This window comes from Notothenia rossii, assembly GCF_949606895.1.
Source record: "Notothenia rossii genome assembly, chromosome: 5".
NCBI classification, from domain to species: domain Eukaryota; kingdom Metazoa; phylum Chordata; class Actinopteri; order Perciformes; family Nototheniidae; genus Notothenia; species Notothenia rossii.
In genome coordinates, this window is record NC_136903.1 from 980,610 (window position 1) to 1,008,035 (window position 27,426).

Sequence of the window (27,426 nt, forward strand, 5' to 3'; positions counted from 1 at the left end):
GGAGAGTCTTCATTCGTCCTCCCTCCCTCAAAAACGTCGTCAATGTCCACTAGAGAGGCGGAGGTCAGGGATTGGCTGGTTGCAGAGGTGCCAGTCAGGGATTGGCCGGTTGCAGAGGTGCCGCTCAGTGATTGGCCGCTCAGCCCCCTGTTGGCCCCGGTCTGGGAGCCTCTGTGGATGCGGTGGCTCACGATGATGTTGTTCCCGAACCCCCCCATCGAGGCCATGGTGGTGCTCTGCTCGCGCTGCACCACGGCCGTCATCCCGCCCTCAGCGATCAGGCGCCGGATCCGAGCCAGAGCGTCCTCCCCGGGGGAGTCTGAGGAGTCTGGAAGAAACAACAGCAGCGTTAGAGAAACATCACCACCATTTTGTGATTTTCAGAAAAAACTCAGAATTTGAACATTTTGGGGAAAATAAGAAAAACTGAATCTGAGACATTTCAGACAAAAGTCAGATTCCTGCAAAGTTTTGAGAAAAAAGTATTACTTGTACAAAATGTATTCTTTCCCAGCTTCCTCTGTCAGAGGCTGCAGGACATATGACAGAAACATCTGATATGAGGACATCTTTAATAACGTGAGTCTGGTGGTGAAGATGCTCTGATGCGAGGAACCAATACCTCATTCACACCAACGCAACTCCGGTTCAAGCTCCGTGCTAGAGCTTTTCAGGTTCAGAACCGGATCTTCGGCTTAGCTCCGGCTCTTTTCACACCGCCCAGAGTCCGACTGGTGCTGCGTCATTGCGTCATAGTTTGCGTGCCTGCTTCATAAAGCCAGACCGCGCGGAAACCCCTCACAGCTGACACCGACAAGAACAACAATGGCCGATTGTGCTCCAGCTTCCTCTGAACCTCTTCAGAAGACCAGACTCCCAGTAGGTAGCTGGTCTCTTCAGTGGACCACTGCTGCTTGATAAGTTTCTCCATCGTTGTGTACAAACTGGATAAAACGCGGGCTTGTTGTTGTTGTTCAGGAGTTGATCCGGCCCCCGCCCCCGCCTCGACGTAAGCGTGACGTATGCGGTGCTTTTGTCTAGCCGGACCATTTTTTGGTGCTTGAAACGAACCGGATTCCGGAGCTAAGAGGCTGCTCCGCTGCCGTGTGAACAGGAAAACCCGGTGCTTTTCTAGCTCCAGCTCCGAAACACCGTTGGTGTGAATGAGATATTAGAGAAGAACCAGAACTCTCACCGACAGAAGATTTTTTTAAAAGTCTGAATTTTTTTTAAAAGTCGGAGTTTTGAGATTTTCAGAATATTTCTGGATTCTCAGAAAAACGTCAGAATTTTAAGATTGTTAGAAAAAAAGTCTGAATTTTGAAAAAAAGTCTGAATTTTCTGAAAATGACTGACTTCAGATTTTGGAAAAAGTCAAAATGTTGAGATTTTGTAGAAAAAGTCTGAATTTAGAGTTTTTACTGTAAAAAGTTAGAAATTCCAGTATGGATTATGTTTACATGAACATTTTATTTATCATACCCAAATATGTGAAGTGCAACGGCTGAAACCCTTTTGCCACCCTTGAGCTCTTCAAATTTGTATTCACAAATACTGTGCCTAATTTCTTTTTTAGCCTCCTTTAGCTTAGCAGTGGTGACGTGAAATCATGTGACCGTGTTGTAGTTCCTTTATAGCCCAACATTAGCCTCCTTTAGCTTAGCGGTGGTGACGTGAAGTCATGTGACCGTGCTGTAGTTCCTTTATAGCCCAACATTAGCCACCTTTAGCTTAGCGGTGGTGACGTGAAGTCATGTGACCGTGCTGTAGTTCCTTTATAGCCAACATTAGCCTCCTTTAGCTTAGCGGTGGTGAAGTCATGTGACCGTGCTGTAGTTCCTTTATAGCCAACATTAGCCTCCTTTAGCTTAGCGGTGGTGACGTGAAGTCATGTGACCGTGCTGTAGTTCCTTTATAGCCCAACATTAGCCTCCTTTAGCTTAGCGGTGGTGACGTGAAGTCATGTGACCGTGCTGTAGTTCCTTTATAGCCCAACATTAGCCTCCTTTAGCTTAGCGGTGGTGACGTGAAGTCATGTGACCGTGCTGTAGTTCCTTTATAGCCCAACATTAGCCTCCTTTAGCTTAGCGGTGGTGACGTGAAGTCATGTGACCGTGCTGTAGTTCCTTTATAGCCCAACATTAGCCTCCTTTAGCTTAGCGGTGGTGACGTGAAGTCATGTGACCGTGCTGTAGTTCCTTTATAGCCCAACATTAGCCTCCTTTAGCTTAGCGGTGGTGACGTGAAGTCATGTGACCGTGCTGTAGTTCCTTTATAGCCCAACATTAGCCTCCTTTAGCTTAGCGGTGGTGACGTGAAGTCATGTGACCGTGCTGTAGTTCCTCTATAGCCCAACATTAGCCACCTTTAGCTTAGCGGTGGTGACGTGAAGTCATGTGACCGTGCTGTAGTTCCTTTATAGCCCAACATTAGCCTCCTTTAGCTTAGCGGTGGTGACGTGAAGTCATGTGACCGTGCTGTAGTTCCTTTATAGCCCAACATTAGCCTCCTTTAGCTTAGCGGTGGCGACGTGAAGTCATGTGACCGTGCTGTAGTTCCTTTATAGCCCAACATTAGCCTCCTTTAGCTTAGCGGTGGTGACGTGAAGTCATGTGACCGTGCTGTAGTTCCTTTATAGCCCAACATTAGCCTCCTTTAGCTTAGCGGTGGTGACGTGAAGTCATGTGACCGTGCTGTAGTTCCTTTATAGCCCAACATTAGCCTCCTTTAGCTTAGCGGTGGTGACGTGAAGTCATGTGACCGTGCTGTAGTTCCTTTATAGCCCAACATTAGCCTCCTTTAGCTTAGCGGTGGTGACGTGAAGTCATGTGACCGTGCTGTAGTTCCTTTATAGCCCAACATTAGCCTCCTTTAGCTTAGCGGTGGTGACGTGAAGTCATGTGACCGTGCTGTAGTTCCTTTATAGCCCAACATTAGCCTCCTTTAGCTTAGCGGTGGTGACGTGAAGTCATGTGACCGTGCTGTAGTTCCTTTATAGCCCAACGTTAGCCTCCTTTAGCTTAGCGGTGGTGACGTGAAGTCATGTGACCGTGCTGTAGTTCCTTTATAGCCCAACATTAGCCACCTTTAGCTTAGCGGTGGTGACGTGAAGTCATGTGACCGTGCTGTAGTTCCTTTATAGCCCAACATTAGCCTCCTTTAGCTTAGCGGTGGTGACGTGAAGTCATGTGACCGTGCTGTAGTTCCTTTATAGCCCAACATTAGCCTCCTTTAGCTTAGCGGTGGTGACGTGAAGTCATGTGACCGTGCTGTAGTTCCTTTATAGCCCAACATTAGCCTCCTTTAGCTTAGCGGTGGTGATGTGAAGTCATGTGACCGTGCTGTAGTTCCTTTATAGCCCAACATTAGCCTCCTTTAGCTTAGCGGTGGTGACGTGAAGTCATGTGACCGTGCTGTAGTTCCTTTATAGCCCAACATTAGCCTCCTTTAGCTTAGCGGTGGCGACGTGAAGTCATGTGACCGTGCTGTAGTTCCTTTATAGCCCAACATTAGCCTCCTTTAGCTTAGAGGTGGTGACGTGAAGTCATGTGACCGTGCTGTAGTTCCTTATAGCCCAACATTAGCCTCCTTTAGCTTAGCGGTGGTGATGTGAAGTCATGTGACCGTGCTGTAGTTCCTTTATAGCCCAACATTAGCCTCCTTTAGCTTAGCGGTGGTGACGTGAAGTCATGTGACCGTGCTGTAGTTCCTTTATAGCCCAACATTAGCCTCCTTTAGCTTAGCGGTGGCGACGTGAAGTCATGTGACCGTGCTGTAGTTCCTTTATAGCCCAACATTAGCCTCCTTTAGCTTAGCGGTGGTGACGTGAAGTCATGTGACCGTGCTGTAGTTCCTTTATAGCCCAACATTAGCCACCTTTAGCTTAGCGGTGGTGACGTGAAGTCATGTGACCGTGCTGTAGTTCCTTTATAGCCCAACATTAGCCTCCTTTAGCTTAGCGGTGGCGACGTGAAGTCATGTGACCGTGCTGTAGTTCCTTTATAGCCCAACATTAGCCTCCTTTAGCTTAGCGGTGGTGATGTGAAGTCATGTGACCGTGCTGTAGTTCCTTTATAGCCCAACATTAGCCTCCTTTAGCTTAGCGGTGGTGACGTGAAGTCATGTGACCGTGCTGTAGTTCCTTTATAGCCCAACATTAGCCTCCTTTAGCTTAGCGGTGGCGACGTGAAGTCATGTGACCGTGCTGTAGTTCCTTTATAGCCCAACATTAGCCTCCTTTAGCTTAGCGGTGGTGACGTGAAGTCATGTGACCGTGCTGTAGTTCCTTTATAGCCCAACATTAGCCACCTTTAGCTTAGCGGTGGTGACGTGAAGTCATGTGACCGTGCTGTAGTTCCTTTATAGCCCAACATTAGCCTCCTTTAGCTTAGCGGTGGTGACGTGAAGTCATGTGACCGTGTTGTAGTTCCTTTATAGCCCAACATTAGCCTCCTTTAGCTTAGCGGTGGTGACGTGAAGTCATGTGACCGTGCTGTAGTTCCTTTATAGCCCAACATTAGCCTCCTTTAGCTTAGCGGTGGTCACGTGAAGTCATGTGACCGTGCTGTAGCTCCTGTATAGCCTATCTTTTAGCTCATGGATCCCTAAGTGGTGTTAGTATCAGTACCGGAGGTGTTGTTCTCGGCTGCTCCTCCGTTCGGAGCCTCCTCCGGCCCTGAGGCTGCTGCGCTGGTGGAGGGAGTCTCAGGAGGAACACCTGGGGAGAGGAAAGCTGCACATTACTATTCATATTATAAACACTTTTCCCTGACCATTATTGTTAGAGAAATATCATTCGTCACCGGCTTGGTCTTCAATATCAGGATGTGTGTGAGTGTGTGTATGAACCTGTGTGTGAGTGTGTGTATGTCCCTGTGTGTGAGTGTGTGTATGTCCCTGTGTGTGAATGTCCCTGTGTGAGTGTGTGTATTAACGTGTGTGAGTGTGTGTATGTCCCTGTGTGAGTGTGTGTATGTCCCTCTGTGAGTGTGTGTATTAACGTGTGTGAGTGTGTGTATGAACCTGTGTGTGAGTGTGTGTATGTCCCTGTGTGAGTGTGTGTATGTCCCTGTGTGTGAGTGTGTGTATGTCCCTTTGGGTGAGTGTGTGTATGTCCCTTTGGGTGAGTGTGTGTATGTCCCTGTGTGAGTGTGTGTATGAACCTGTGTGTGAGTGCGTGTATGTCCCTTTGGGTGAGTATGTATGTCCCTGTGTGTGAGTGTGTGTATGAACCTGTGTGTGAGTGTGTGTATGTCCCTGTGTGTGAGTGTGTGTATGAACCTGTGTGTGAGTGTGTGTATGTCCCTGTGTGAGTGTGTGTATGAACCTGTGTGTGAGTGTGTGTATGTCCCTGTGTGAGTGTGTGTATGAACCTGTGGGTGAGTGTGTGTATGAACCTGTGTGAGTGTGTGTATGAACCTGTGTGTGAGTGCGTGTATGTCCCTGTGTGAGTATGTATGTCCCTGTGTGAGTGTGTGTATGAACCTGTGTGTGAGTGTGTGTATGAACCTGTGTGTGAGTGTGTGTATGAACCTGTGTGTGAGTGCGTGTATGAACGTGTGTGTGTGTGTGTGTGTGTGCGTGAGTCTATGTGTGTGTGTGTCCCTTTGTGTGAGTGTGTGTATGTCCCCATGTGTGAGTGTGTGTATGTCCCTGTGTGTGAGTGTTTGTATGTACCTGTGTGTATGTCGCTGTGCGTATGTCCCTGTGTGTGAGTGTGTGTATGAACGTGTGTATGAACCTGTGTGTGTATGTCCCTGTGTGTGAGTGTGTGTATGAACGTGTGTATGAACCTGTGTGTGTATGTCCCTGTGTGTGTGTGAGTGTGTGTTTGAACCTGTGTGTGATCTTGCGTATGTCCCTGTGTGTGTATGTCCCTGTGTGTGAGTGTGTGTATGTCCCTGTGTGTGTATGTACCTGTGTGTGAGTGTGTGTATGTCCCTGTGTGTGAGTGTGTGTATGTCCCTGTGTGTGATCTTGCATATGTCCCTGTGTGTGAGTGTGTGTATGTCCCTGTGTGTGAGTGTGTGTATGTACCTGTGTGAGAGTGTGTGTATGTCCCTGTGTGTGATCTTGCATATGTCCCTGTGTGTGAGTGTGTGTATGTCCCTGTGTGTGATCTTGCGTATGTCCCTGTGTGTGAGTGTGTGTATGTCCCTGTGTGTGATCTTGCGTATGTCCCTGTGTGTGTATGTCCCTGTGTGTGAGTGAGTGTATGTCCCTGTGTGTGAGTGAGTGTATGTCCCTGTGTGTGTACGAACCTGTGTGAGTGTGTGTATGTCCCTGTGTGTGAGTGTGTGTATGTCCCTGTGTGTGAGTGTGTGTATGTCCCTGTGTGTGATCTTGCGTATGTCCCTGTGTGTGTATGTCCCTGTGTGTGAGTGTGTGTATGTCCCTGTGTGTGAGTGAGTGTATGTCCCTGTGTGTGTACGAACCTGTGTGAGTGTGTGTATGTCCCTGTGTGTGAGTGTGTGTATGTCCCTGTGTGTGAGTGTGTGTATGTCCCTGTGTGTGATCTTGCGTATGTCCCTGTGTGTGTATGTCCCTGTGTGTGAGTGTGTGTATGTCCCTGTGTGTGAGTGAGTGTATGTCCCTGTGTGTGATCTTGCGTATGTCCCTGTGTGTGTATGTCCCTGTGTGTGAGTGAGTGTATGTCCCTGTGTGTGATCTTGTGTATGTCCCTGTGTGTGAGTGTGCGTATGTCCCTGTGTGTGTATGAACCTGTGTGAGTGTGTGTATGTCCCTGTGTGTGAGTGAGTGTATGTCCCTGTGTGTGATCTTGCGTATGTCCCTGTGTGTGTATGTCCCTGTGTGTGAGTGTGTGTATGTCCCTGTGTGTGTATGAACCTGTGTGAGCGTGTGTATGTACCTCTGTGTATGTCCCTGTGTGTGAGTGTGTGTATGTCCCTCTGTGTATGTCCCTGTGTGTGAGTGTGTGTATGTACCTGTGTGTGTATGAACCTGTGTGAGTGTGTGTATGTCCCTGTGTGTGTATGAACCTGTGTGAGTGTGTGTATGTCCCTGTGTGTGAGTGTGTGTATGTCCCTGTGTGTGAGTGTGTGTATGTACCTGTGTGAGTGTGTGTATGTCCCTCTGTGTATGTCCCTGTGTGTGAGTGTGTGTATGTCCCTCTGTGTATGTCCCTGTGTGTGAGTGTGTGTATGTACCTGTGTGTGTATGAACCTGTGTGAGTGTGTGTATGTCCCTGTGTGTGTATGAACCTGTGTGAGTGTGTGTATGTCCCTGTGTGTGAGTGTGTGTATGTACCTGTGTGTGAGTGTGTGTATGTCCCTGTGTGTGAGTGTGTGTATGTACCTGTGTGTGAGTGTGTGTATGTACCTGTGTGTGAGTGTGTGTATGTCCCTCTGTGTATGTCCCTGTGTGTGAGTGTGTGTATGTACCTGTGTGTGAGTGTGTGTATGTACCTGTGTGTGAGTGTGTGTATGAACCTGTGTGAGTGTGTGTATGTCCCTGTGTGTGTATCTACCTGTGTGTGAGTGTGTGTATGTACCTGTGTGTGAGTGTGTGTATGTCCCTGTGTGTGAGTGTGTGTATGTACCTGTGTGTGAGTGTGTGTATGTCCCTGTGTGAGTGTGTGTATGTACCTGTGTGTGAGTGTGTGTATGTCCCTGTGTGTGAGTGTGTGTATGTACCTGTGTGTGAGTGTGTGTATGTCCCTGTGTGTGAGTGTGTGTATGTACCTGTGTGTGAGTGTGTGTATGTACCTGTGTGTGAGTGTGTGTATGAACCTGTGTGAGTGTGTGTATGTCCCTGTGTGTGTATGTACCTGTGTGTGAGTGTGTGTATGTACCTGTGTGTGATTGTGTGTATGTCCCTGTGTGTGAGTGTGTGTATGTCCCTGTGTGTGAGTGTGTGTATGTACCTGTGTGTGAGTGTGTGTATGAACCTGTGTGAGTGTGTGTATGTACCTGTGTGTGTATGTCCCTGTGTGTGTATGAACCTGTGTGAGTGTGTGTATGTACCTGTGTGTGAGTGTGTGTATGTCCCTGTGTGTGAGTGTGTGTATGTACCTGTGTGTGAGTGTGTGTATGTCCCTGTGTGTGAGTGTGTGTATGAACCTGTGTGTGAGTGTGTGTATGAACCTGTGTGTGAGTGAGTGTATATATAAGAGTATTTATATTAGTTGTAAGTGTATATTAGTAAGTATTCTGCGTACTGGCTGTGGAGGGGGGTGCATCCGACAGCTCTCTCTCTGTCTGCGTCTCGGCGTTCTGCAGCTGGACGATTGGCGTCTGGGTTCCCTGTGATGTCACAGAGGGGGCGGGGTGTCGTGGCTGTAGACCAATGGCGTTCATCAGACCCATGTCCCTGTCCAGTCTCCAGCCGGAGCGGTGCGGACTGCAGACAGGAAGTGAGGTCAGCACAGACAGGAAATGAGGTCAGCACAGATAAGAAAGGAAATTGTAGTTCTTGTTTATTTATATCTTTTTATTGTATGTTTTGTTTATTTCATATAATATGGATGTTAGGAGAACAGGGCTTTAGAAAAAGAAAAAAAGTTCAAATTTGGATATTTTCATAAAAAAGTCAGAAACTAGAGAAAAAAGTCTGAATTTTGAGACTTTCTGAAAAAGTTTTCATTAAAAAATTGAGAAAAAGTCAGAATTTTAGATTTTCATGAAAAGTCAGAAACGTGAGCAAAAAAAGTCGGACATTTTAGAAACAGTCTAAATTCAGAGAAAAAAGTCAGAATTTTTAGATTGTTAATTTAATATAATATGGATGTTAGGAGAACGTGGCTCCAAAGAGTGTTCGGTTGAGTCTCCAGGCTCTCACCCCGGCCTCTCAGTCCCTCGGGTCCGGCTTGTCCCGCTGTTGTTCACGGAGAATAACGGCTCGCTGCTCGACTCCGCGGGGCTCTCACCGTCACTCCGGTAGAACCTACACACACACACACACACACACAGTTAATTAACTTCCATTCAGGAAATCTCTAACGAAGAGGAGGGACGTCTTCGTGGAATCACACGGACCACAACCTCGTTAAGAGACGCTAATTGGTTTTTTCCAATGAAGTGTCTTCCTGGCTCTGAGTGCTCGTTAGGATAATCACATCAGGGAGGAGGACAAAGCCAACAACAAACTGTCCGTTAGCGGGCTGCACCAGATGATTCAATAAACGATGTTATATATATATATATATGTATATATATATATATATATATATATACATACATATATATTATAACTGGGCTAATGGAGAGAGAGAGGAAAGGAGAAATCGCTCCAAACCAGAGGTCGCGTTAACCGAATATATTCCGTCTATGACGGATTTTTTTTAACAATGACGGAAAAATCTGAAAGCAGTCCGTCATTTTGACGGATTAGAACAAACTTGGAACAGCGCCAAAGTTTCCCCGCAGCGAGGCTCCGGTGTTAAGCATGTCTGCCTAAAAGGAAATGATACCGTTTCCAAACCCAACTTTGCCGAACAAATGATTGAAACGTCTGTAAGTTTTGGCTTTACGCTGTGCGCACTCCCGCGAGGTGCAGTGGGCATGCATAACACGGCGCTAACAGTTCACAAGCGTGCGCCCCGCCCCCCGTTGGCAGTTCACGACTGTGCTGCCAACAACTAAAATAAAAAGGAGCAACAGACCAAAATACCATTTCAAGCTGGTTTGAATTCTGCAATGAATCCCTGAGTGAACAATTCAACAGGAACTCCCTCAGTGTTCAAGTAGGTAGGCCTACACCCTACTCAAACACACGTGGACACTGCTTTCTTCACCAGGTAAAGTGCACTCTCTCTCTTGATAAATAAAATAAAAGATTCAAGGCACAGTTTCTCAGTATAAAAATGCTCTTCCTGTTTTAGGCAGCACTAGCACTGATGTAACATCAATACACATGAAAAGGAGAGTCAAACATAACTAATTAAAAATAAAACATCAATGAGGAAAAGTCAGTGCCAAACAATTCAAATGTAAACTTTAGACTTGAAGCAAAGACTTTAGCATAACTGAACATCTGTTTCAAAAGGGAATATAAATACCTTATTGATCAAATATAAGCCAGCAGAATCAACCAAGACAATAAATTAAGTGCAACACTGTCTGAATCCTGACTACAGCTTGGTTACTAACCGGTATCAGTATGTAGTTACTTCGGCATCATTTTGAAACGTTTATTACAATTTAATCACGGTAAAATAGGTTAATTTTGTCGTAGTTGGTTTCCACCACAGTATTTACATGGATATAAGCCCCGCCCCTCTCCAGCGCGTCCTGTTTGAATGACAGGAGTAATCACAGCTGGCTGCCGCGGTGAAACTCCAGCGGTTAGGGTCAGAATATTCGCATGGCGTCCGTTGTGAACGCAGCGTAACGCAGTTCAGAAAACACTGTTCTGACGCTTTTAAAGCAACTTCCAGATTTTAACAGTATCATGGGCACGCAGGCCATGGTGCCCGGAGGACCTACAATTATTTTCGGGGCTTCACGGCCAGACCGAGGGGCAATGACAGCATGGCCGTCATGGCCGTCGAGAAAATCTTACTCTGGTGCACTCGCAGCACTCACACTCTATGACTGAGTGACTCTCTGTGTCACGATAGATATGATATCTCTGAAAAGGCATATCGTGGAGACGATATATATCGTCATATCGCCCACCCCTAGTACAAGTAGTAGTATTAGCAGTAGTAGTATTAGCAGTGTCTGACAGGGTATATGCAGGAATCCTGAAGTCAAATTTAATCCCTTTTAAGACCTTTTTTAAGACCTTTTCCATACGTTTTAAGACCTCATCGCAACTTTGAGTTCTAACCGGTTACCTTGGCAACACACTTTACCTCACATTTACTGTATTGATTGTAAGATAGAAAAACTAAACAGAGTGCAGACAGACTACTGAAGCCTCCTCTCCACATGAACTTCAACCTCTCTGTGAAGGTCAGGTTTATTGCAGTATGCTGCTTTGTTGCTTCTGTACTCTGTGCTCTTTCATTCCAGTCAAACTCCTCAGAAACCATTAGAAACCAGTATTTGACCAATAAACAAAACAATTGACAAAACTTTGAACTATGAAATATATTAAACTTTGGTGAGCTTCAGCGGGGTAATGCCATATAGGAGCTCCCTCACAAATACCCAGGGGTTAAATTGGGCTGGGGCTGTCCGGGGCTAAGCCCTGGCACATAAGACGAGGCTCTGACGTCATCACCCTCACACATTTGTCATATGTTTACAAAAAAGGATATATATGTTAAGACTTTTCTCGTTCTTAATATAGACTATATTTAGGGTCTATATGTGTTGACTTTACTTTAAAATAGCAGATCTCTGTGACCGGATACAGTTTGGCTTAGTGAACATGTGTCTCTTCCTTGGAGGAGCAGCATCACCCGGACTCCCCAGCTCCTCCATGCAGAGAGCCTGCACTGCACTCTCTCTCCCCCCCCCCCCCCCCCCCCGCAGAGCGGAGTGGCGCACTATGCATGGGGCCGCCTTGAGGGGGTTTCCGACATGTCGTTTCAGTAAATTAAAGGGTGTTTCATGTTGTCGTTGCTGCGGGACTTCTTAATACCTTGGAAAATCCCGTTTAATACTTTTTAATAGCCTTAATTTTCGCTAAATTTATTTATCAACTTTTAATACTTTTTAAGACCCCGCGGACCCCCTGGTCTGAGCACACTCACACAGGCCTGCAGATCACCAGGTCCCCCTTGTTGGTCCCGTAGGCCAGACCCATCCCGGGGTCCGGCAGCCAGCGAGCGGAGTTGATGCTAACGTGGCGCCGCTGGTCCGGCGCCATGGGGTACACCACGTTGAACACCATCTGGAACGAATGAACACACACACACACACACACACACACACACACACACACACACACACACACACACACACACACACACACACACACACACACACACACACACACACACACACACACACACACACACACACACACACACACACACACACACACACACACACACACACACACACACACACACACACACACACACACACACACACACACACACACACACACACACTTTATAACTACTCTGTTTCTATTTGCACTATCTTTTTTATTTGAATTATATCTTATATATATATTTTGCATTGTTGGAGGAGCCTGGGAACACACACCCCCACACAGTCTAACGTCCACACACACACCCCCACACAGGCGAACGTCCACACACACACACAGACAGGCTAACGTCCATACACACACACACACACACACACACACACACACAGGCCTCACCCGGATGGAGGTCTCCCCCCCGTGGGGCTGCTGCAGGCGGAATACTTGCGCCACCATGTGGTCGGTGGTGGGGTGCAGCAGGATCCTGCGAGAGGCCAGGCCCACCATCACATAGCAGCCCATCGGGGACAGGGACACGGAGATGGCGTTGGGACCTAACGGAGCACAGATCACTGTTACTTATTATCAGCAGCTACACACACTGGGGGGGGGAGCCCCCATCTGCACAAAGCAAACACCCACAACCCTATAAATAATCACCGAGGTATCATTGTTATTATTATCCCTTTCTTTCTTATACCGTTATTGAACAAGGACCATACATAACATCTCAAATGATTGTTATTAACATTTTGATATCTGTGTCCACATGCCACCAACTGTCCAAACCCATGTTACATTATTCACTGTGCTTCCATCTCCCCTGGCAGGGGAGTGTCCGTGCCTCGCTTTGTCAATCATGTGTTTTTCATCAGTGCGTTGTACAGGTGCATGCTGGGTAAGTCATGTGTTAATATGCTTTGTCTCTTATCGTGTTCTCTGTAGTATTGATTCATTTTTCATGTAACTGCCAGGGCAACACGGTGCACGGTGTGGAGCTGTGCGTACACACTTTGTTTCCTGATGCATCTCACAGGATTCACATTCCTACCATTTCAGACTTTGATCAACCGTGTGTTTTGATCTACTTCATAGCACTCCAATACGCTGAATCACACGTTTCTATACAATCATTACCTCTAGGGTCGGGAGTCAAAACCGTGGTTCTGCTTATTTATTTAGGTATTTTTAAAGATCCAAAGGAACTCCATCAATGCTGATTTCACTCGTCTAGATGTGAGTGTTTCTGCAGACTAAACCCACAAAGTCTGCAGGCATGACTGAAGTTAAGGATGAGTGTGCTATCTGGTTTCTGAGCATACCGAATCTCTTGGTGTAGAGCATCTCTCCCAGATTGTGAGGAGCCAGAGAGTAGATGGCGAGGATTCCTTCGTCAGGGAAACCCCGCTGGCTGCTGGGAATAAAGACGGCCAGCAGCTGACCGTCGGCAGAGATATCGCAGCTCGCGTCGTTGTAGATTTTACAGTTTGGCACCAGGACGTTCACCGAGGCTGCAGAGGAACATCAAAGTTCAAGGCTTTAACGTGAGCAGAGCTACAGTGGAGATCTGTGTTCCTCCAACAGAGCAACACAATGACACAGATACAAGTGTGCAAGTAAATAGAAGAGGATAGAAGTAGAGCAGAAGAGTCGATATTAGGGGAGTAACGGTACACGTACCCCTTCGGTTCGGTACGGGCGCTTCGGTTCGGTACACGTGCAATGAGAAGCAAGTCCTAATGTCAAGCTGGCTGCTTAGGTACGAGTACAGTTCAGTTCAAATACAGATTATTCCAGTTCATCAAAATGCTGCACCTTAATGTTTATTTTATTATATTTTGTATTTATTTGAGTGAATATTCACAGTTTAATAATAATAATAAAAAAGAATATATATATTTTATGTTTTGTGATCATTTTTTCAGCTGTACCGAGAACGTACCGAACCGTGACCTAAAAACCCAGGTACGTACCGAACCGAAATGTTTGTGAACCGTTACACCCCTAGTCTATATACAAGTAATTGCAATATTGATAAGTTGCAAACAGATGAATGTTCTTTCAGAAGTTCAGGTGTTTCTGCATGAACAGAGAAATATTCCACAAATGTGCTTTCAGATTCCCATCCCGAGTTCTCCAACAATCACCCTTCTGTTTTACCGTTGCTGATCTCCGGCAGGTCGAATTTGGTGAAGTCCCACCACTGCAGACGGTAGGTGGTGTTAGCGATGTTGCTGGCTACCGCAGACTGGCCGTCCCCGATCGACGCACCTGGAAACACAACTAAGTTTAACACCAGGAGAGAACAGAGAGCTGGATGTGTCTGAGTCCCTGAAGGCAGCATCTCTCTGGACCAATGGGATTCCTCCGTGTGATTTTGGGTTATGTCAGAAAATAATCTTGTTTCATTCCTGCAGCTCTCGTTTAATTTCAGAATTTACAAAATTCTGAAATTAAGTCAAAATATGTTGAAAAAGTTCAAATTTTGAGATAAGTCAAAATATCTCTAATCAAACGAGTGTGTGTGTGTGTGTGTGTGTGTGTGTGTGTGTGTGTGTGTGTGTGTGTGTGTGTGTGTGTGTGTGTGTGTGTGTGTGTGTGTGTGTGTGTGTGTGTGTGTGTGTGTGTGTGTGTGTGTGTGTGTGTGTGTGTGTGTGTGTGTGTGTGTGTGTGTGTGTGTGTGTGTGTGTGTACCAGCGAGCACTCTGTTGACGGAGGAGTGTGTGGCCAGGCCGGGCTGTCCTCTCTCGTGGAAGATCCCGGCGTAGGGCAGGTACTCGGGCAGGAGGAAGCGCCTGCAGGTCAAACATCAAAGTGAACGGTTGCTCTCTCATCTTTCAAACACTGACAGATTGTTGGAGGTTTCTAAAAAGTTACCGAGGCACGAAGCGACCCAGAGACGGCGCTGACATCCGGGCGTTTCGAGGAGTCCTGTGCCGAGCTCTCTCTCCGGTGTCACTGCCACACAGAACACATGATGCTGTAACACCCCTTGCTGTGCTTCATACATCCTGTAGTAACTGTGCAGCAGGTTCCTGGCTGCTCTCAGAGCTGTTTCAGGATGTGCACTTTAACATTTGTTTATGCCTCTTAGCTAACATTAAGCTGTCTTTGGCTCTTTTCTGCTTTCAGTATAAATACATTCTGATTCTGGTCATGTGTATAAATGTGTCTTTGATTGTGAATATATAGGTTCATACATATTGGCAAACATTCTGTATTGCTCTGGATTGGGGGAAACTGTATTTGGATCTCCCTGCACACACAAACTAAAGATTGACAATAGAGTTGACTTTGACTGATCCTGTTTCCTGAGATCTGAACCAGAGACTGAAACTCACTCGAGCTCCTCGAAGTCCACGTCGCTGCTGTCCATGGCGCTGGGGGGGTTGGGGGAGTCGGAGGAGGACATGGCCCTCAGGCGGTTCTGCTGGTAGCGCAGCGAGCGCTGGCGGATGCTGTCCCTCCTCGACAGATACTGGATCATCCTCTGGGCGTAGTACGCAGCGGGAGAGAGCCTGGGGGCGAGGTCAGGTTCATTTAGATCAGGGGGGTCCGAGCTACGGCCCCTCAGCTCATTCAAAAAGCATAATGACTGAAGTCCAACAAACTTCTGCTCGTCTTACTTCTTAAATATATATGTGAACGTATATGACACAGTATTCATGTGTTGATAAGCCCACAAAGAAATGCAGTCGATTCCAGTAGAAAACATGTTCTAACTAATCTGAGTTGATACGAGGACAGCCCAACAACACATGTACGTAACAACCTGGAAATAAACGCTTCATATTTCCTCTGATTAGAACCAATCTGAAGCTTCTCTGTTAAAGAACGAGCTGCTAACTAAATACAGTGAACCCCCTGGAGAGCGTTTCTTACAGCATGTTCCAGTCTCAAGCATCATTTACCTACATTTCATTGATCTTTCAAAATGATAACTGAACTAACGAGGCGATGAACCTCTGGTGAGCGGCCCAGCCCTTTGTATATCAGTCTGTATGTGGCCCTCGGGGAAAAGAGTGAGACACCCTGGATTTAGATATTATCACACTGTTATTATTACTTATAGTTCGGGCTGGGAGTCACCAGGCTCCCCACGATACGACACGATCGCAATTCTAAGATATGCTAAGTATTGGGATACGAGATATTGCAAATCCCATGCGTCATGTCCGTCTCCCCTTCCTGGTTCAAACATCCACAATAATTCAACACCTTTGATTTCAAGGTGTCGAAACCTGACTCCATCTGTGTTCTGACTTCCTGCCGATCCCCCTGACTTTACCCATGGCCACGAGACTGACAAATATATTTGATGTAAATAACCCACTTTTGTGTCTGTGAACATGTCCCCTTTGTTTTGTCTGAAAAGGAGAAGGCATTGTTTTTGTTACTTCCTTTGGAACTGTGAACGTGTGTTCAGCGTCACTGAGCTTAACTTCCCGTTTCATTGAGACGTTTTGAAGGCGACTTTGCGCTGTGCCCAAAGCTAAAGCTTGATACTCTGCTGTATGGATTCTACTTAGTGTATGTTTACCTGGCAGGATCAGGGTAGATGGGGTGGTCTCTGGATCCCGACATGTCGTAGCGAGATAAGGATAACAGAGAAGATTCCAACAGACGTCTGCGGGGGAGAAACAGAGAGAGAGAAGGAAGACAATGATTTATATTTAATTAGTTTCTGGCTGTTTGAGAGCGAGCTAGATATCTAACGTCCAGATATCTAACATCCAGATATCTAACATCCAGATATCTAACATCCAGATATCTAACGTTCAGATATGTAACGTCCAGATATCTAACATCCAGATATCTAACATCCAGATATCTAACATCCAGATATCTAACATCCAGATATCTAACATCCAGATATCTAACATCCAGATATCTAACGTCCAGATATCTAACATCCAGATATCTAACATCCAGATATCTAACATCCAGATATCTAACGTCCAGATATCTAACATTCAGATATCTAACATCCAGATATCTAACGTCCAGATATCTAACGTCCAGATATCTAACGTCCAGATATCTAACGTCCAGATATCTAACGTCCAGATATCTAACGTCCAGATATCTAACATCCAGATATCTAACATTCAGATATCTAACGTTCAGATATCTAACATCCAGATATCTAACATCCAGATATCTAACATCCAGATATCTAACGTCCAGATATCTAACATCCAGATATCTAACATCCAGATATCTAACATCCAGATATCTAACGTCCAGATATCTAACGTCCAGATATCTAACATTCAGATATCTAACATCCAGATATCTAACATCCAGATATCTAACATCCAGATATCTAACGTCCAGATATCTAACGTCCAGATATCTAACATCCAGATATCTAACATCCAGATATCTAACATCCAGATATCTAACATCCAGATATCTAACGTCCAGATATCTAACGTCCAGATATCTAACGTCCAGATATCTAACATCCAGATATCTAACGTCCAGATATCTAACGTCCAGATATCTAACGTCCAGATATCTAACGTCCAGATATCTAACGTCCAGATATCTAACGTCCAGATATCTAACATTCAGATATCTAACATCCAGATATCTAACATCCAGATATCTAACATCCAGATATCTAACGTCCAGATATCTAACGTCCAGATATCTAACATCCAGATATCTAACGTCCAGATATCTAACGTCCAGATATCTAACGTCCAGATATCTAACATTCAGATATCTAACATCCAGATATCTAACATCCAGATATCTAACATCCAGATATCTAACGTCCAGATATCTAACATCCAGATATCTAACATCCAGATATCTAACGTCCAGATATCTAACATCCAGATATCTAACATCCAGATATCTAACATCCAGATATCTAACATCCAGATATCTAACATTCAGATATCTAACATCCAGATATCTAACATCCAGATATCTAACGTCCAGATATCTAACGTCCAGATATCTAACATCCAGATATCTAACATCCAGATATCTAACGTCCAGATATCTAACATCCAGATATCTAACATCCAGATATCTAACATCCAGATATCTAACATCCAGATATCTAACGTCCAGATATCTAACATCCAGATATCTAACATCCAGATATCTAACATCCAGATATCTAACATCCAGATATCTAACATTCAGATATCTAACATCCAGATATCTAACATCCAGATATCTAACGTCCAGATATCTAACGTCCAGATATCTAACATCCAGATATCTAACATCCAGATATCTAACGTCCAGATATCTAACATCCAGATATCTAACGTCCAGATATCTAACATCCAGATATCTAACATCCAGATATCTAACGTCCAGATATCTAACATCCAGATATCTAACGTTCAGATATCTAACATCCAGATATCTAACGTCCAGATATCTAACATCCAGATATCTAACGTCCAGATATCTAACATCCAGATATCTAACGTTCAGATATCTAACATCCAGATATCTAACGTCCAGATATCTAACATCCAGATATCTAACATCCAGATATCTAACGTCCAGATATCTAACGTCCAGATATCTAACATCCAGATATCTAACATCCAGATATCTAACATCCAGATATCTAACATCCAGATATCTAACATTCAGATATCTAACATCCAGATATCTAACATCCAGATATCTAACATCCAGATATCTAACATCCAGATATCTAACATCCAGATATCTAACATCCAGATATCTAACATCCAGATATCTAACGTCCAGATATCTAACGTCCAGATATCTAACATCCAGATATCTGACATCCAGATATCTAACATCCAGATATCTAACATCCACTATCTCTCTAGATATCTAACATTCAGATATCTAACATCCAGATATCTAACGTCCAGATATCTAACATCCAGATATCTAACGTCCAGATATCTAACGTCCAGATATCTAACATCCAGATATCTAACATCCAGATATCTAACATCCAGATATCTAACATCCAGATATCTAACGTCCAGATATCTAACGTCCAGATATCTAACATCCAGATATCTAACGTCCAGATATCTAACATCCAGATATCTAACGTCCAGATATCTAACATCCAGATATCTAACATTCAGATATCTAACATCCAGATATATAACATTCAGATATTTAACATTCAGATATCTAACATCCAGATATCTAACATCCAGATATCTAACATCCAGATATCTAACATCCAGATATCTAACATCCAGATATCTAACATCCACTATTTCTCCAGATGTCTTTGGTGAATAAAATGATAAAAATATCCGTACCTCCTGAGTGAGTCCTCGTCGGGGGGGTCCACAGGCATCTCTTGGCTTAAGGCCTCCGGGGGGGGCACCCTGCTAGCGGCCGGCTGCCGGTACACCCTCTCCCACTGAGCCGTGTCCTGGTTGTAGACCAGCCCCACAGTCTGCTCTGCAGAGGGGCCAGGGGTGGGGGCGATGGGGAAGGCTGATGCAGGGGGGGGTGCCTCGCTGGGGGGCTCCGGGGGGGGCGGTGGCGGGGCCTCCTCAGGGGGGGAGGAAGAGGAGGGCGGGGGCTCCGATGTGCTGGACGTCTGACTGGTTCTCTCCCAGCGCTGGGAGTCGTGGTTAAAGGTGAGCAGGTTGTGGCAGGCCCTGCATCTGTTCAGGTGACCTCTGGGGGTCGGAGGGGGGGCACCGGGGGGCGGAGGGGGCGGGGGGAGGGGGGGCTGGTAGTGGATGATAGTGGGGGGAGGGGCAGAAGAGGGTCCAGGTCTCTCGGGGTCCAGGTTGTTGTTTAAAAGCTGATCCGAGTTGGGCTCGAGCTCCTGCATTCGGTCGAATTCAAGGAAGTATCGGCTCAGGTTGCATTGTAAAACGTTGCGGAAAGAGGCGGTGTTTCCACGGGAACCGTCCCAGAACGGGTGGTGCCCGCTGCTGGTGCCCGCTGTGTCCTGGGGGGGGAAGCCCCGCCCCCCCTCGGAGGCAGAGGTGTACACCGGGGGGGGGGCGTCCTGCTGACGGAGCACCGACAGCAGGCTGATGGAGGAGGAGGAGGTGCGAGGGGGCAGCATGGAGACACCCCCCCCCCCTCCCTCTCTCATACTCAGGAGGTTACGCGTCCAATCAGGTGTGTTCCTGGGGGGCTCAGCAGGGGGGGGAGGGGGGTTGAGGGAAGAGCCCGCGCTGTAGTACACGGATGTGAAGGCGGAGCTTCTTTCTGGACGCGGTTCCGTACGTGCTGATGAGAACGAGGAAGGGGGTGGGGCTTCAGGGGGAGGAGGACGGTTGATGGAACAGCGGCTGCACAGACACATTAAGCCCAGGTGCTGAGTGCAACCTGTAGGGGGAGGGGGGCGCTCGGAGAACAGAGGCATGCTGGGAGTTTCTGCCACGCTGCTGTTGGTGATGGCGTCCCCCAGGGGGCGGGGCTGATCCCCCGGGGGGGGGCGGGACGACAGGATGTGCAGAAAGTTGTGCAGGATGGGGGTCCGGCGAACAGGTTGAGAGGGGAGGAAGGAGCGCTGCCGGAAGTGAGGCATCTCCACGCTGTCCATCGGGACCTCAGAGTCCTCTTCACTCTGAAACACACACACATCACATCAACATACGCACATATCAAGACACACAACCACCCACCCCCACCCCCACCCCCACACCCACACACACACACACACACACACACACACACACACACACACACACATCCCAGCTCACATACCAACCCACACTCACACACACACACAGCTTACCTGCTGATTGGACGGATTCACGATGGCCGTCAGTAGATTGTGCCCGAGCGGATCGAACCTCACCAGCCTGGAGGCAGAAACACAAACAGGTTGGTGTGTGAGTGTGTCAATGCCTGACATCCTCCCTCTGGGTATAACTGTGTCTCTCTCACCTCACTCTCTCCGGGTCGCTCCCTGTCTTCACGTACGTGTGTGTGTGTGTGTGTGTGTGTGTGTGTGTGTGTGTGTGTGTGTATGTGTATGTGTATGTGTATGTGTATGTGTGTATGTGTGTATGTGTGTGTGTATGTGTGTGTGTATGTGTGTGTGTGTGTGTGTGTGTGTGTGTGTGTGTGTGTGTGTGTGTGTGTGTGTGTGTCTCACCTCACTCTCTCCGTGTCGCTCCCTGTCTTCACCACAGCGAAGGGTTCTGGTCGGCTCCAGTCCCAGAAGTGCAGCTCGTTGTTGGTGGCGATGAGCAGCAGCTGGGCTGTGGGGTGGAAGGCCAGCGAGGCGATGGCCACGTTGCTCTCAGTGAACCAGCTCTCACTGCCGCCCTGCACACAGCAAACACTCAGTTACTCTCCCAGCCCCTCACACACCGACTGTGAGAGACACTCAGAGACACAGAGACACTCAGAGACACAGAGAGACTCAGAGAGACTCAGAGAGACACATGGAGACACAGAGACTCAGAGAGACTCAGAGAGACACACGGAGACACAGAGACTCAGAGACACAGAGAGACTCAGAGAGACACACGGAGACACAGAGAGACTCAGAGAGACACAGAGAGACACAGAGAGAGACAGAGACTCAGAGAGACTCAGAGAGAGTGAGACACAGAGAGACTCAGAGAGACTCAGAGAGACACAGAGAGACACACGGAGACACAGAGAGACTCAGAGACACAGAGAGACAGAGAGAGACTCAGAGAGACTCAGAGACACTGAGACACAGAGAGACTCAGAGAGACTCAGAAACTCAGAGAGACACAGAGAGACTCAGAGAGACTCAGAAACACAGAGAGACTCAGAGAGACACACAGACACAGAGACAATCAGAGACACAGAGAGACTCAGAGAGAGACACAGAGAGAGACACAGAGACACTGAGAGACTCAGAGAGACACAGAGAGACACAGAGAGACTCAGAGAGACTCAGAGACACTGAGACTCAGAGAGACTCAGAGAGACACAGAGAGACACGGAGACACAGAGAAACTCAGAGAGACACAGAGAGACAGAGAGAGACTCAGAGAGAGACACAGAGACACAGAGAGACTCAGAGAGACACAGAGAGACACAGAGACTCAGAGAGACACAGAGAGACACAGAGAGACTCAGAGAGACTCAGAGACACTGAGACTCAGAGAGACTCAGAGAGACACAGAGAGACACACGGAGACACAGAGAGACACAGAGAGACAGAGAGAGACTCAGAGAGACTCAGAGAGACTCAGAGAGACTGAGACACTGAGACACAGAGAGACACAGAGAGACACAGAGACACAGAGAGACTCAGAGAGACACAGAGAGACACAGAGAGACTCAGAGAGACTCAGAGACACTGAGAGACTCAGAGAGACTCAGAGAGACACAGAGAGACACACGGAGACACAGAGAGACTCAGAGAGACACAGAGAGACAGAGAGAGACTCAGAGAGACTCAGAGACACTGAGACATAGAGAGACTCAGAGAGACACAGAAACTCAGAGACACTGAGATTCAGAGAGACTCAGAGAGACTCACAGAGACTCAGAGAGACTCAGAAACTCAGAGAGACACAGAGAGACACAGAGAGACTCAGAGAGACTCAGAGACACTGAGACACAGAGAGACTCAGAGAGACACAGAAACTCAGAGACACTGAGACTCAGAGAGACTCAGAGAGACTCACAGAGACTCAGAGAGACTCAGAAACTCAGAGAGACACAGAGAGACACAGAGAGACTCAGAGAGACTCAGAGAGACTCAGAAACTCAGAGACACTGAGACTCAGAGAGACTCAGAGAGACTCAGAAACTCAGAGAGACACAGAGAGACTCACAGAGACTCAGAGAGACTCAGAAACTCAGAGAGACACAGAGAGACTCAGAGAGACTCAGAGAGACTCAGAAACTCAGAGACACTGAGACTCAGAGAGACACAGAGAGACTCAGAGAGACACAGAGAGACACAGAGAGACACAGAGAGACACACAGAGACTCAGAGAGACACAGAGAGACTCAGAGAGACTCAGAGAGACTCAGAAACTCAGAGAGACACAGAGAGACTCAGAGAGACACAGAGAGACACAGAGAGACTCAGAGAGACTCAGAGAGACACTAGGGGGTTTTACCAACTAATCGACAAGTTGACTACCTTTACCACTAGTCGGCGCTGTAGGCCCTAGTCAACTAGTCGTGGAAAAAAATGGAGGTAAACGAGGTGCTGCAAAATGCTACAAAACACGTCCGACATTCTTATGTATGGCAGTGCAAGTTCTCCCACTTAAAAAGATGAGAGAGGTCTGTAATGTTCATCCTAGGTATACCTCAACTATGAGAGACAGAATGGGGGAAAGAATCCAGGAAATCACATTGTCTGATTTTTAAAGAATTTATTTGCAAATGATGGAAAATAAGTATTTGGTCAATAACAAACAAACAAGATGTCTGTCTCTCACAGACCTGTAACTTCTTCTTTCAGAGCCTCCTCTGTCCTCCACTTGTTAACTGTATTAATGGAACCTGTTTGAACTCGTTATCAGAATAAAAGACACCTGTCCACAACCTCAAACAGTCACACTCCAAACTCCACTATGGCCAAGACCAGAGAGCTGTCAAAGGACACCAGAAACTAAATGGTAGACCTGAACCAGGCTGGGAAGACTGAATCTGCAATAGGTAAGCAGCTTGGTGTGAAGAAATCAACTGGGAGCAATTATTAGAAAATGGAAGACATACAAGACCACTGATAATCTCCCTCCATCTGGGGCTCCACGCAAGACCTCACCCCGTGGGGTCAAAATGAGAAACAAGAACGGTGAGCAAAGATCCCAGAACCACACGGGGGGACCTAGTCCATGACCTGCAGATAGCTGGGACCAAAGTAACAAAGGCTACCATCAGTAACACACTACGCCGCCAGGGACTCGAATCCTGCAGTGCCAGACGTGTCCCCCTGCTTAAGCCAGGACATGTCCAGGCCCGTCTGAAGTTTGCTAGAGAGCATTTCGATGATCCAGAAGAGGATTGGGAGAATGTCATATGGTCAGATGAAACCAAAATAGAACTTTCTGGTAAAAACTCAACTAGACGTGTTTGGAGGAGAAAGAATGCTGAGTTGCATCCAAAGAACACCTACTGTGAAACATGGGGGGGGGGGGACATCATGCTTTGGGGCTGTTGTTCTGCAAAGGGACCAGGACCACTGATCCGTGTAAAGGAAAGAATGAATGGGGCCATGTATCGTGAGATTTTGAGTGACAACCTCCTTCCATCAGCAAGGGCATTGAAGATGAAACGTGGCTGGGTCTTTCAGCATGACAATGATCCCAAACACACCGCCCGGGCAACGAAGGAGGGGCTTCGTAAGAAGCATCTCAAGGTCCTGGAGTGGCCTAGCCAGTCTCCAGATCTCAACCCCATAGAAATTGGAAACCCCAATGTGTTTTTCTGGATTTTGTTTTCTCATTCTGTCTCTCATAGTTGAGGTATACCTAGGATGAACATTACAGGCCTCTCTCATCTTTTTAAGTGGGAGAACTTGCTCAATTGGTGGCTGACTAAATACTTTTTTGCCCCACTGTAAATCATCACACTGACACATCAAGAGAAACACACACACATATATATCATCACGCATACACTTCAACACACTGTAGGGGTGTAACGGTACACGTACCGAAATTATTCGCTACGGGCCCTTCGGTGAAGTGAACGAATATAACGTTAAACGTAACAAATTGAGAACGTGAACCACTTTTTGGGTAATCTCAGGTGCTGCGTCGCAGCATTCAGAGTAATTTGCTCACATTGGGTTCAACGCGTCATAGAGCGAGTCATTTCATTGGACGAGAGGCATACACTGAGAGCTGGTCACAGGGATGCGTTCAAATTTAGTCAGTAATTTGAGGAACTGTCGAAATGGCGAACGCAGATAAAGTTGAGCTCAAAAATCCTCCAGCATCATTGAAGTCTCCGGTTTGGGAACATTTTGGTTTGGCAGTTACGTACAAGGATGACGGACAAAGACAGGTGGACCAAACCAAAGCTGTTTGTCGGCATTGTTCAACTAACATTGGTTACGCGGCAATACATCAAACGTGCAGACTCATTTGAAAAGGCATCACCCGAACGTGAATATCACCGGTACCAAAAGAAAAAAGACTGAAGTGCAAACCCAACTCCCGCTAGCATTTAAGCCTCCACCACTCGCAAAAAGTTCAGACCGAGCCAAAGCTATTACAAACACCAAATCTCCTTATGTTGCCATGTTAGCAAAGCGCTACCTGGCTGTATCTGCTACCTCTGTCCCTAGAGAGGGTGTTCTCCACAGCAGGAGACATTGTTAGTGCCAGCAGATCTGCCCTTTCAGCAAGCAATGTGGACAAGTTCATCTTTCTTTAAACAAACAATACAATGACAAGCAAGTCCTAATGTCAAACTGGCTGCTTAGGTACGAGCACAGTACAGTTCAAATACAGATGATTTCAGTTCATCAAAATGCTGCACCTTAATGTTTATTTTATTATATTTTGTATTTATTTGAGTGAATATTCACAGTTTAATAATAATTCAAAAAAAACAACAAATATTTTATGTTTTGTGATCATTTTTTCTGCTGTACCGAAAACGTACCGAACCGTGACCTAAAAACCGAGGTACGTACCGAACCCAAATGTTTGTGAACCGTTACACCCCTAACACACACACACATCAAGACAAACACACACACATATCAACACACACATATCAAGACAAACACACACATCAAGACAAACACACACACATATCAAGACACACACATCGACACACACACAGACACATCAACACACACACATTTGCAAATCCACCTTTCGCCCCACATGTTGCCCTCCTGAAATGTAAACCCTAAACATCTGTCTCTGTTAACACATCCAAGACTACAAATACAACAGAGTATAAGAATATATGATGATGATACGACACAACAGTAGCACCATTGAAGTGTTAACGATACCATCCACAGAGCTAGGGATGATGCAATGTGTTTATTGATTGTTGTGCACCTTCCTCAGGACTGCAGGTGGAAGTTAGCTGTTTATTATTTAACCCCATCACTCACATGCAGGTCCCAGATCCGGACTTCCCCATCGAGGCACCCGGAGGCCACCAGGCCGGGGATGGTGGGGTGAAAGGTCACACACCAGGGGGTCCTGCGGTGGCCCACCAAGGAATGGAGGCACTTCCCAGTCTTCACCTCCGTTATGTAAATGTTGTGGTTCACATGCGTGGAGGCCATGAGAGTCCTTTGAGAAGCAGACGCAGTGACATCATTAAGGAACACTTCAACAATATGAGCTAATACTGTATGAATACTAATTCAGAGCTGCAGGGGCGTCGTGTTTCTGTACTGGACCCTGAAGGCAGCGTCTCCGTTATTCAATCCACCCGTTGAGGTATTTACTGACATAGTTTACGGGTAGAACAACACGTTAAAATCTCTTCAGCTTGTGTGAACAGGAAGTGGTGAAATGCTGACTCATGATAAGGTTTAAGGACTGACTCATAATTCTGAGTCCTGTCAGGGTTTAAAGGCTAACTTTGCTGACTTCAGGGTTTAAGGACTCATTCCATCAGCTCTCGATACATCAACATGTGACTTTCTGTCAACAGCTGGAAACCCTGTGTTGTGTTCAGGTTCCAGGTGAATTAACAGATGGAAACCTTCCCTGTGTTGTGTTCAGGTTCCAGGTGAATTAACAGATGGATACCCTGTGTTGTGTTCAGGTTCCAGGTGAATTAACAGATGGAAACCTTCCCTGTGATGTGTTCAGGTTCCAGGTGAATCAACAGATGGATACCCTGTGTTGTGTTCAGGTTCCAGGTGAATCAACAGATGGAAACCTTCCCTGTGATGTGTTCAGGCTCCAGGTGAATCAACAGATGGATACCCTGTGTTGTGTTCAGGTTCCAGGTGAATTAACAGATGGATACCCTGTGATGTGTTCAGGTTCCAGGTGAATTAACAGATGGATACCCTGTGTTGTGTTCAGGTTCCAGGTGAATCAACAGATGGAAACCTTCCCTGTGATGTGTTCAGGTTCCAGGTGAATTAACAGATGGATACCCTGTGTTGTGTTCAGGTTCCAGGTGAATTAACAGATGGATACCCTGTGATGTGTTCAGGTTCCAGGTGAATTAACAGATGGAAACCCTGTGATGTGTTCAGGCTCCAGGTGAATCAACAGATGGAAACCCTGTGTTGTGTTCAGGTTCCAGGTGAATTAACAGATGGATACCCTGTGTTGTGTTCAGGTTCCAGGTGAATAAACAGATGGAAACCTTCCCTGTGTTGTGTTCAGGTTCCAGGTGAATTAACAGATGGAAACCCTGTGATGTGTTCAGGCTCCCAGGTGAATCAACAGATGGAAACCCTGTGTTGTGTTCAGGTTCCAGGTGAATTAACAGATGGATACCCTGTGATGTGTTCAGGTTCCAGGTGAATTAACAGATGGATACCCTGTGTTGTGTTCAGGTTCCAGGTGAATTAGCAGATGGATACCCTGTGTTGTGTTCAGGTTCCAGGTGAATTAACAGATGGATACCCTGTGTTGTGTTCAGGCTCCAGGTGAATTAACAGATGGATACCCTGTGTTGTGTTCAGGTTCCAGGTGAATTAACAGATGG

At 46.5% G+C, this 27,426-nt stretch overlaps 1 protein-coding gene across 1 annotated transcript in view; it reads right to left on the minus strand.

Annotated features, from left to right (window-relative positions):
- ambra1b (autophagy/beclin-1 regulator 1b) overlaps positions 1–26,065 on the minus strand; it is a gene marked incomplete at its 3' end in the record, with an annotated part of 29,074 nt that extends 3,009 nt beyond the window's left edge. Inside the window, exons 1-16 of the mRNA XM_079684536.1 lie at positions 25,862–26,065; positions 20,936–21,108; positions 20,573–20,639; positions 19,128–20,401; positions 16,382–16,468; positions 15,183–15,359; positions 14,719–14,799; positions 14,536–14,636; positions 14,002–14,112; positions 13,164–13,352; positions 12,241–12,395; positions 11,660–11,799; positions 8,797–8,901; positions 8,177–8,358; positions 4,628–4,717; positions 1–328 (exon numbers count right to left, since the gene is read on the minus strand). Of these exons, the coding sequence (XP_079540662.1) occupies positions 1–328; positions 4,628–4,717; positions 8,177–8,358; positions 8,797–8,901; positions 11,660–11,799; positions 12,241–12,395; positions 13,164–13,352; positions 14,002–14,112; positions 14,536–14,636; positions 14,719–14,799; positions 15,183–15,359; positions 16,382–16,468; positions 19,128–20,401; positions 20,573–20,639; positions 20,936–21,108; positions 25,862–26,038 (3,437 nt within the window). The 5' untranslated portion in view covers positions 26,039–26,065. The remainder of the gene's footprint in view (positions 329–4,627; positions 4,718–8,176; positions 8,359–8,796; positions 8,902–11,659; positions 11,800–12,240; positions 12,396–13,163; positions 13,353–14,001; positions 14,113–14,535; positions 14,637–14,718; positions 14,800–15,182; positions 15,360–16,381; positions 16,469–19,127; positions 20,402–20,572; positions 20,640–20,935; positions 21,109–25,861) is intronic.
- Between the last annotated feature and the right edge of the window lie 1,361 nt (positions 26,066–27,426).